Here is a 10,390-nt window from a genome sequence, read left to right as displayed (position 1 = left end):
TACAATACTTATTTATTTATTAATTTCAAATTTTTCTCTCTCCGTTTAACAATTATACATTTCAACCAAAAATTTTATGCAATGTGAAATTTTTTTGAATTTCTTAAAAAACTAATGGACTCAAAACAAAACACTAGTCCTCGAAAAATAAAATTATAACAAACTAAATTTTAAGAAATAAAAAGTTTTTAATGAAATGAAAGATGAATATGAAAAACACTTCTTTATAGTTTAACCGCTGTAAGGGTATCTGATATTTAAAAAACATATAGTGATTACCCATTTTTGTATCATTACTGACTATTAAAAGCCACCCTACTGTACTCCCCCAAATGGCTACCAAGATGTCATTGAAATCCGTTCATCAGTTTGATGTAAATTCTGTTCATAGAAAAACCAAAATTTAAAAAAAAGTTGCGGGATGTCCAATAAAATCTACTTTTGCAATGTTCCAGTTTATTTAATTTTTTATACATGGTATTTCAGGATCTTATGATGAAGCAAGAAATTACAGGACCTCAGGTTTCCTTTAAAATATGTATTTAGTAACCGCTCTAGAATAGTTTTTGTTATTGTTTTTCACGTACGGATGTAGTAAGATATTTTCATTCTTCTAAACTATTAATATAACTCAACATGAATATTAGATTCTCTACCCTTTCACCTCTCTACCTAACCTACGCATATTATTATTGTATGGTTTACCTTTCTTTTTTTTTTTTAAAGAAACTTCAGTATTGAATTCATAACTATTCAAAAATGAATAGTACATATATTAATATTTATTTAATTTCATTTTTAGGTGCCGGAGTTGTAACAACAAGAGCACATATTCACTACTTAGTAACGGAATATGGTATTGCATTTCTTTTTGGAAAGTCTCTTCGACAAAGGGCTTACGAGCTTATTAAAATTGCCCACCCTGACCACAGGGAATCACTGGAAAAAGCTGCTTTCGAAAGACTTCACTGCATGCCAAGTCCTCAATAAAAACCTATGTTGCAATAGCAAAACATGCGCCCCTTTATATGTATAATATAATAATAATAATACAATAATAATAAATACTTAGATATTAAATAAGTGTTAAGGAACGACACGAAATATTATATAGTAATATTCACAATCAGTCCAATGCCCTTGTGTTAAGAGAATAGAGTATTAGTCATAAGTACAACAAATAATAACGTTATTTATATGTGAATTCTGATTTGGAAGGAATCCCACATGCTAATGTTGCAAAACTATTTTAATAGACCAAACGTAAAGCTTATTTAGTTTTATTTCTCATATGAAAAATGAGAAAGGGCGAGAAAAAAACGTAATTTATAATAATTTTTTCTTTGATATGATAAAAACATTTCACAAGACCGATGTTGGCGTAATCAAACATTCCGTTCTTCTATCAACTGCATTTATTAATAATTGGATTAAAACATCAACAATTTCTTAAGATCTTTAGCAGATGTAGGTATGAAATAAATAAACTATATTATTATTATATGTTCAATATCACAATATCATCATTTTCCTTGGTATTACACTAAAAGTCGATTCCTTCTGGTAGTGTACCGTTTTTTCTCGCTTTTTCTACGTTGTTGTAATAAATAGAAAAATCGACATAAGCGTCGATTCTTTGGTCAGGACCCAGCCCATCATCAGTATCAGTTCTCCGACCATCTGAACTACTAGAAGTGTCATTGGTGTTCTCTGCAGTTGTATTTCTAGTGCTGACATTGTAACTGTTCACTGCTGTATTTGTTAGGGTGAGATTCTGGGGCGAAACTGAATTAAAACTAACTGATGGATTGGTAGGAGAGTTTATGGCATTGGGCATTGGGAAATTAAAGTTGCGCATCACCAGCGTGATATCTTCACGTTTTGTTTTTACAGAATTTGAGTTTGACATATACCAGTCGTGATGGAGACGTACGGCTCTATCCACTACGGCTTGTGCTACCCCAGTCAATGTAGCCTGCTCTCTAAACTATAAAAAAAGACGACAACCCGTTTTATATTCAATGAAAGACCATTACATTTAATAAACATAAACTATCGTTACGTTGTTATTAAATTCATGGGAAATGACCGCATTTTCAGTGTTTCTTTCATATGATCTTCTTATTTTATTAAAGCTTTTGCAATGTAATAACAAACACATATAATCTATATGGTTGTCTTCATATGTTTTTTAATTAACAATTATAAACTTTTGAGATTATTTAATGAATTCTATTAGTTCTTACTTGCTCAACACACAGCTGTGCTATGTACTTATTGACTTGTTCAGTTCGTGTGGCTTCTTCAATAGATTTGTACAATCCAGCAGACATCAGGAGTAAAAATTGACATGACTCATCAATAGGAATTCCACCTATAATATCTGCTTCAGCTATAACAGGCTCTTGGGAAGCAGAACTGAGATCTTCAAACTCTTTATAACCCCCTTTTACCATATAATTGCCCAAACATCTTGTATTTTCCTGGTTACCTAAATGGGAACCTTAGCACAAAAAGAAATACATGTTCCTTTCATAATAGTCTTTGATTGGGAATAAATGGCGATTAATGACTAGACTGGATTAACTTTGATTAGTGGGTATACTAAGCTTAGCTTGTCATAGCAACTTACGTTTTCTGAGATCTTCCATTTTAATACCAATCTGAGATAACCTTAATAATTCATCTTCATTTCTAAGATCATGGTCTACACTAAGCTGGACAACTTTAAGTACAGAGTTGGCATCAGTTTGACAGAGTAGGACTCTACTGTTGCCCACATTAGCAACATACAATTTGCTATTATAAATTAATGCTATTGCTGCTGCAGTACCGGACGATAATTCGGTATTTATCCTGTTTATATTTACAACCATATCAGGGGCTTTCTGATATGCTTCATAACAATTTAAGCCTTCCGGTATGTCATATGACAGTCTTTCTGCTAGAAGGTCATATATCGAATCCATGTAACTCTTCTCTACAGAAACAAATGCCTGTCTGGACAAAAAAACGCCAACTTGATTATTTGAAATGTTATTCCCAACGATTATTATTTATTAAATTATACCTCAGTACTTCCTTAACCTCTTCATCAGTTCTTGCCTCATTCAACTGACCCAGGAGGATTTCTGCAGCCATTCTTTGAAAACAAAAATCTGCTGCTTTCGTGCCTTCGTGTCCATCAAATACGCCGTACAAACACGAGCCATCATCAAAACTACAATGACAGCTTCTGTCTTCAAAGGGGTGCTCTTCTTGTCGATGACCATCCTCACGATATATTTGATTTGTTGAAAATCCTACTCCCGATTGTTTACAAACAGGCAAATCATCAGTCCAACTTTTATCAGTTTGGTAAAATGATTGAATTGGCTTTAAAGAGCGCATGATGTGAATAGGTGTAGGTATTAATAGTGTTAATTATTTATTTATCAATCTTCTTCAAAGTATTCTCATTTTCTTACACTTCATCACAATACCACAAATCTAAGCACAAATATCATATCACAAATTCACATACGTCTATAATTAGCACCCGAAAACTAATTTCAGGATCTGGCAACACCACAGAGCATAAAAGCAACCAATCTAACCTCACTAAAAATGTAACCTCAAAACCAAAACACAAGTGACCCAAATGGCTGAAAATCAAGCAATTCAACCCACAAAAAAGAAGAAGAAATATGCAAAAAAATCATATTTGGAGACAGGAAGGTAATTTATTCTCAGTAATTTGTAAACTAGATTTATTAACGTTGTTTTTTTTAGACTGACAAGTTCGGTGAACTTGAGCAGACTTACGGAAATTGAGGCGTCGTTAAAAAAAACATTAAATGCCGTTTGTAATGAAGTTGATAGATTAGATGTGGAATGGTTGCAATTGTGTAATATTGCTGTTGCACCAAAAATAGAACCAACAGTATTAGATCTTCACTTAAGGACCTCTGACCTAAATAACAAGAGTTTTGACAATGTAGATGTTATCAACTCTGTTGCAATTGATCTTCAATTAAATATTAATAAAAATAGCAACTTGAACGAACGAGTCGAAGATTATGAATCTGATGAAGATACTTAATAGAAGTACCTTAACTTTTGTGTGGATTAAATTATTATTATTATTTAATTAAAATAAATATTTTAAATAAGTCAAGTAGTAGTTTAATGGAATACCTACAAGTAACTACTTGTCACATTTTTACAATCGTCTTTTACAATTTAATCATTTGAATATTTACACAATAAAGTATTGAAATCAAAGTTTTTTCAGTTAAATCTGGCAATGTCGCTATTAATTGTCATTTGCGTTTGCCAATCATTTTATGCAGGCTACATGCATATTTACAGTCACGTGACAGTAATTGCCATCGATATGTTTATAGCCAATATTTATAGAAAAAAATTATGTCCATAAATGGTTAATTTAACGCATTTGGTTGTGAAATAGTTTTTGTGTAGGTATAACGTTAAACATTTAGGTTGAACTACCAATTTGAGTCAAAATGGAAGATTTAGGTAAGTTTCTAAATGTAATGTTTTGATAAAGATTACGTCTTGCAAATGCTATTTTATTGACCTAACCTTAAAGATGACTTCACCAAGTGGTTAATTTTTTTTAATTATTTTGCCTTACTAATGTGAAGAACCTATGTTAAAAATTATGTATGTAAACATGAAAACATAAAAAGTTGAATGTTCTTATTTTTATCGGAGTGTGCATAGGTAAACTTGTTTTTACTATGGTTATCTATATGTCCTAATCCTTAATCTTGTAAGTACCTGCCTTGTTTTATGCCTATGTATGGGCATCGTAGGTATAAACTGTAACAGGCAGATGCCTCAGGTGCTTGCAGCTGATTACTTTTTTTATATTACTTATAGGTGTCTACTTATATTGAAATCATTTTACCTTATATACGAGGGTGGATTGATAAGTTGCCGGCCTGACCAAGAAANAATATATAATATGATGAATTGTTTATTAAACGTACAAAAACTAGTTTCAAAAAGTGGGAGTGGCAAATTTAATTTTCTGTCATACACCCGGTAATGCACTAGTGATTTGATAACCAAAGGTAGAGATGTTCCTTTACTTTTTAGTGAAGCAGGAAGCAGGAGATATTTTAAGGTAGACGTGGTTGAAAAAGGGTATTCCACACGTTCATGTTCATCAAATTACGCATTCTTGCCCGTGCGGCAAAAAGGAAAAAATGCCGAAAAAAGAAATGTGTAATTTCTATGTTCGGTGAAGATTTTGCCTCACCTGTATACGTATTTTTGATATTTGTGTCATTAGATCCATCGTACAGCATAAATTTGTTCCTATTTGTCGCAGTTCTAAATTAGTTTTAGTTTACATTTTTGCGGAATCCTGTAATCGCGCCAGATAAAAAGGAATGACGAGTTTTGATCCCATTGTTTGACCTCAATTATCACAGGACATCGCACTGTGGGTATGATTGCATGAGCGTGCTCAATATTTTGGTTGGATTGAGGATATTTGTTAAAAAACTATGAGGTAAAGGTCTAGATTATGGCGGGGGGATCGTAAGAGAAGATCTCCCCCCACAACTGTACCATAAAAAGTTCGTGGCGGTCTCACCCCCATAAAAAGTTATGAAGTTAATAAACATGCCAATTTTTATGCATTTCTAGGCATGTAAATATTTATATAGTCATTCTTAAACAATATTCAAAGGTAAAACTAATGAAAAATACATAAAAATATTGAGAAAGTTATATAAAACATTATTTAAATAGCTTCATCAATAGGGTAGGTTAGGTTAGGTTATCGGGTTTTGTTCAAGTGACCCCCCTCTTTCGATCCCCCACCTCCACCCGCTTGAAAATAATTTTTTTATTGAATTTTATTTAAATTATAGTGTATGAAAATTGTCAAAATAATCATCTTTCAATCCCCAACTTTTTATGGGGGTGAGACCACCACGAATTTTTTATGGTACAGTGGTGGGGAGACCTCCTCTTTCGATCCCACCTACCCCCACTCCCAAAGGGCCATCATCTAGACCTTACCAACTACAATATAATTATAAAAAAGCCTGATTGTGTATCAACACTTCATATTTCAACCCTGAAATACGGTAGTCGTAAGAATTAGGCAAAATTCCAAAAAAAAATCGTAAGCCTTTTTTTCGGAAAACAAGATAGGCAACAGAAAAATGGGTGTCATATTTTTGTGGTGGATGAATGCGATGTGAAAGTAGTGTTATATAAAAATAATGGACGAAAAATTGAAAGCTGACGATTTTTGAAATTTATAGAGTTAGATAACTCAGCAGGATTAAATAAGCGTTAGACATCAAACAAAGAATAGCTTTTAATAAAAAGAAATCATTTGTACTCGGGATTGGTTAATTTGGAAAAAAGTTGGAAGTGTTTGGGATGTGGTGTTATAGGAGGATGTTAAAAATACCCTGGATAGAAAAAGTAGGATATGATGAAATATTAGAAAGAGTAGGAGAATAGGGGGCGTTGTGGAAATCAATTACAAACAGGCGAGATAGGGTTCAAAGGACACCTTCCCAGATGAAAGGCTAGTTAGAGATATATTAGAAGCAGAAACAGGAGTTAAGGAGGGTAAAGGTAAACCTAGAGATTATTGTTCGCAAATATTAGTTAGACATGTAGGTTGCTCTAGTTTTCGAGAAATACAAAGATTGGCTGAAGATAGGGAAAAGTGGTAGTGCCTGTCCAGCCAGTCTTGGGGCTGAAGACCTTTTGATCTCTAGACCTCATACCTATGCTAAAAGCTAAAGGCTTATTAGAGATATATTAGAAGCAGAAACAGGAGTTAAGGGGGGTAAAGGTAGATCTAGAGATTATTGTTCGCAAATATTAGTTACACATGTAGGTTGCTTTAGTTTTCGCGATATACAAAGATTGGCTCAAGATAGGGAAAATTCCCCGTCCAGCCAGTCTTGGGGCTGAAGACCTCTTGATCTCTAGACCTCATACCCATGTTAAAAGCTAAAATACAAGACTGACATTGAAATGTTTAGATCTTCTAATGGTTACTACTCTACGCGTAATTTATAAACGTTGTTGACGACGCTACTTCTACCTTTTACTACTCTGTCGTAAACTGCCAGTTAACGCGTCCAATTTACTTAACAATTAGTTGTTTTTGTGACTTCTGTCTAATTTTGTCCGTTTCTATTTCTAAACGAAACGTCGGACGCACGCGTTTGTTAAGAGTCCACGGTAGGTACATAAATAAAAACGACAGAAACAAAATATATATGCACATACATACATACATAGACACATGTGTAAGTATATAACGTCAACAGATACAAACACTTATAAACGTTTCTGGGTATATTTCTATTTTACATATGCCGGATATTACATATGTCTCACCCTTTTTTAGTTTTTCCTTTAATTCCTTAATTATTGTTTCCGTTGCGGTGCCTATTTATATTAGTATTATTTAAATTCACATGTTCGCTGTACCCAGTGACTTTTTTTAATCGGAAATCGTTAATTGTAGAAACTTTATTTACACGGTATACGTACACTTAACAAGGCATTATACGTTTGTTTTATGCCTGTTTTACAGCGATGATGATGTTGTTTAAAACTGTCGCTGAACAAAACGAACGTCCGTCGTCTGAATACAGAATCTTTTAAAACGTTTTGTTACGTCAATGAATGAATGAATTTCATTTACATTACGCCGGAATCGTGTCATTTCTGGACCTGTCCACGCTCTCTCCCGCGAAAAGTGAAATCACTTTTTGACGTGATACTAATTTTTTTGTTGTTGTTTCACTTTTGAATCTCCCGCTATTTTTTGCGTTGTTTATTGTGTGAGTTTGGTGACCACTTGCAAGCATGGATCGCACAATGTATGGTAAATTTGTACCCGGCACCCTTCATCCCTACCAGTGCACGCTTAAGAAGGGAACGTTGCCCGGTTGTAAGTTTTTTTTTTGTTCGTAAAAATTACTAATTTTAAAGTTATTTACATACGTTTCCGTGTGATTGTAGTAGCAAATACATAATTACGACATATAGAATTGCTATATTAAATTATTTATAACAATAAATAAGCGAAAAAGTGCCTAATTTGTTTACCATTACTTAATTAAAGTCTACACTACATCCATCACATATACCTCAATTAGTTTTGTTCATTTTTAATATCACAGTGCTAATTATTATATTATTTCATTGTTTTAATTGTTAAAAAAAAAAAGAGCGGAAAGCTAACGGTGTTTGTTTTCGGCGATCACTGGCACAACTAAAACAGAAAACATTGAAACAGATAGAATACTGTTGCATGTGTTATTTATTATTAGACTTCCTTAAAGTGTTTCAAAGTAGATGACTCTGTATCATCAGGAATTTTATACTTTTTTAAAATATTTGTTGGTAAGAGACAAGTGGCTTCTCATCTCGAAATTCATACAAAATTAAATTACGTTTTTTATTTTTACAATTTAAACATAACAATTATTGTTAACATTTGTTTGATAACAATAAATCAAGTTGTAGGTAAGTTGTCGGAACCATAGCCTATTTTTTGGTTAAATGATACCTTACAACCATGTAGGGGAATGATAACCCTGATCCAAAATATATGGCAAAATAAGCAGTAAGCTTATAGGGGTTTCCTAACTCAAAGGGCAGGTTCTGTAAAAGTAAAATAATATTATTATCTTCTAACCGTTCGTGGAAATTTCAGGAAAGGTATTTTTTAGAAATTTTCAGACGATGTTTCTTTGTTAGGGGTGTGAACAGGAAACATTTAATTTTCATATAATTAAACATGAAATTACAAAACGAAATTAAAATCTTAGGGTAAAAATTAATAATTTAAAAGATAACATATACTTCTAAACATTGGAAAATGCATGTATATTTAGGGAAATTCTATGAATTACGTAACCNGAGAGGTGACAACAACAACCACGACCAACCGACCTACAAGGTTAACGATCCGTCGAACTAATGTAACTATATACTGAATATACTATGATTAAACATACATATAATTTAGATATCTTTTAGAAGTGAGTTAGTTTAATATGAAATATTATTCTGAAAATTCATTTCTGAATTTTTTACCCACTACACGCTACCTCAAATTAATGAGGGAAAAATTGTTGCTGTTGTCACACCCCCGCCGGGAATCGAACCCGGGACCTTTGGCTTTACGCACCAATGTTCTGACCACTAAACTACGAGAGGTGACAACAACAACCACGACCAACCGACCTACAAGGTTAACGATCCGTCGAACTAATGTAACTATATACTGAATATACTATGATTAAACATACATATAATTTAGATATCTTTTAGAAGTGAGTTAGTTTAATATGAAATATTATTCTGAAAATTCATTTTTGAATTTTATACCCACTACACGCTACCTCAAATTAATGAGGGAAAAATTGTTGCTGTTGTCACACCCCCGCCGGGAATCGAACCCGGTGGGTCGGTTGGTCGTGGTTGCTGTTGTCACCTCTCGTAGTTTAGTGGTCAGAACATTGGTGCGTAAAGCCAAAGATCCTGGGTTCGATTTCCGGCGGGGGTGTGACAACAGCAACAATTTTTCCCTCATTAATTTGAGGTAGCGTGTAGTGGGTATAAAATTCAAAAATGAATTTTCAGAATAATATTTCATATTAAACTAACTCACTTGGAAAAGATGTCTAAATCGTATGTATGTTTAATCATAGATTTTGCTTAGTTACGTACTCCAAGATCAGTTAAATATTTTGTTTATTCGAGATTTGACGTTTTTTCTTTTGTTTTTACAGATATTCTGTGTGCATGCATAGGTACATGATGTTCAATAAATAATGAAAAGCCTTGGCACATTTTTGCTCTCTACCAAAGTTGGTTGTGACCATGACATTCGTAATACAGCGGATGTATTATGGTGTATTAATGAAATTATTATTCATGTACTTACATCCGATCTTCTGCCTATTTGTGTATGATTGTTTATACGCAGTTTCGTGCCTTACGTTAATTAGTTAGTTCGCAATTCGTCATATATACATACTATCTACTATGTATATGGTGAGCGTAACGTTAAATAATATCGACTTTTAATTACTTCAGTAAAATTTACAAAAGTTTGGTAAAGTCGGCACGATTTATATTTAAGTGTAGAGTATGCAGAGTGTTTCTGAAATAAGTAGCAAAGTTGAAAGAAGTGATAGCGCTTTGTAAAATAAGAAAATTAAGTAAATTTAGAAGATACCACAAAATGTAGCATCGTACTACAGATGGCGTTTACCGCGCCATTTGTGGTATCTTCTAAAACGCACTGTTAAGACAGCAGGTAAAAGTTGGTCTGTGTTCTGTCGGAGCTGTCTGCGACGCGCTGATGAGATCCAAAAAGATCGAAATC

At 33.2% G+C, this 10,390-nt stretch overlaps 5 protein-coding genes across 6 annotated transcripts in view; 4 read left to right on the top strand and 1 right to left on the bottom strand.

Annotated features, from left to right (window-relative positions):
* The window catches only part of LOC108744915 (4-hydroxybutyrate coenzyme A transferase), a 16,320-nt gene extending 15,047 nt beyond the window's left edge, over positions 1-1,273 (top strand). For both annotated transcript variants that reach the window (XM_018480878.2, XM_025981789.1), the window contains exon 6: positions 803-1,273. In XM_018480878.2, the coding sequence (XP_018336380.1) occupies positions 803-990 (188 nt within the window). In that variant the 3' untranslated portion in view covers positions 991-1,273. The remainder of the gene's footprint in view (positions 1-802) is intronic.
* A 127-nt stretch (positions 1,274-1,400) lies between these two features.
* On the bottom strand, positions 1,401-3,413 carry LOC108744916 (TGF-beta-activated kinase 1 and MAP3K7-binding protein 1-like). The gene is made up of 4 exons (XM_018480879.2): positions 3,071-3,413; positions 2,633-3,000; positions 2,247-2,503; positions 1,401-1,987 (listed from the first exon to the last, which is right to left on the bottom strand). Exons 1-4 carry the CDS (start codon positions 3,388-3,390, stop codon positions 1,544-1,546), a joined length of 1,389 nt encoding a protein of 462 aa, XP_018336381.1. The 5' UTR covers positions 3,391-3,413; the 3' UTR covers positions 1,401-1,543.
* Positions 3,414-3,623: 210 nt separating this feature from the next.
* Positions 3,624-4,156, top strand: LOC108744918. The gene is made up of 2 exons (XM_018480881.2): positions 3,624-3,717; positions 3,772-4,156. Exons 1-2 carry the CDS (start codon positions 3,641-3,643, stop codon positions 4,079-4,081), a joined length of 387 nt encoding a protein of 128 aa, XP_018336383.1. The 5' UTR covers positions 3,624-3,640; the 3' UTR covers positions 4,082-4,156.
* A 192-nt stretch (positions 4,157-4,348) lies between these two features.
* Positions 4,349-10,390, top strand: part of LOC108744913 (paxillin) — a 44,198-nt gene continuing 38,156 nt past the window's right edge. The window contains exon 1 of the mRNA XM_018480873.2: positions 4,349-4,518. Within this exon, the coding sequence (XP_018336375.1) occupies positions 4,506-4,518 (13 nt within the window). The 5' untranslated portion in view covers positions 4,349-4,505. The remainder of the gene's footprint in view (positions 4,519-10,390) is intronic.
* The window catches only part of LOC108744917 (UPF0489 protein C5orf22 homolog), a 7,561-nt gene continuing 3,584 nt past the window's right edge, over positions 6,414-10,390 (top strand). Inside the window, exon 1 of the mRNA XM_018480880.2 lies at positions 6,414-7,942. Coding sequence (XP_018336382.1) covers positions 7,858-7,942 — 85 coding nt within the window. The 5' untranslated portion in view covers positions 6,414-7,857. The remainder of the gene's footprint in view (positions 7,943-10,390) is intronic.

The sequence above is a fragment of the Agrilus planipennis genome, unplaced genomic scaffold, assembly GCF_000699045.2.
Source record: "Agrilus planipennis isolate EAB-ADULT unplaced genomic scaffold, Apla_2.0 scaffold42, whole genome shotgun sequence".
NCBI lineage: Eukaryota > Metazoa > Arthropoda > Insecta > Coleoptera > Buprestidae > Agrilus > Agrilus planipennis.
The sequence above is the reverse complement of the archived record's forward strand: the minus strand, read 5'-3'. Positions and strand labels throughout refer to the sequence as shown.

Coding starts and splice junctions, on each gene's coding strand:
- LOC108744916 (XM_018480879.2), bottom strand. CDS start 3,390: ATGCGCTCTTTAAAGCCAATTCAATCATTTTACCAAACTGATAAAAGT. Junction 2,504..2,632: donor AATGGAAGATCTCAGAAAAC/GTAAGTTGCTAT, acceptor TTTTGTGCTAAG/GTTCCCATTTAGGTAACCAG. Junction 1,988..2,246: donor CACAGCTGTGTGTTGAGCAA/GTAAGAACTAAT, acceptor CTTTTTTTATAG/TTTAGAGAGCAGGCTACATT.
- LOC108744918 (XM_018480881.2), top strand. CDS start 3,641: ATGGCTGAAAATCAAGCAATTCAACCCACAAAAAAGAAGAAGAAATAT. Junction 3,718..3,771: donor TCATATTTGGAGACAGGAAG/GTAATTTATTCT, acceptor TGTTTTTTTTAG/ACTGACAAGTTCGGTGAACT.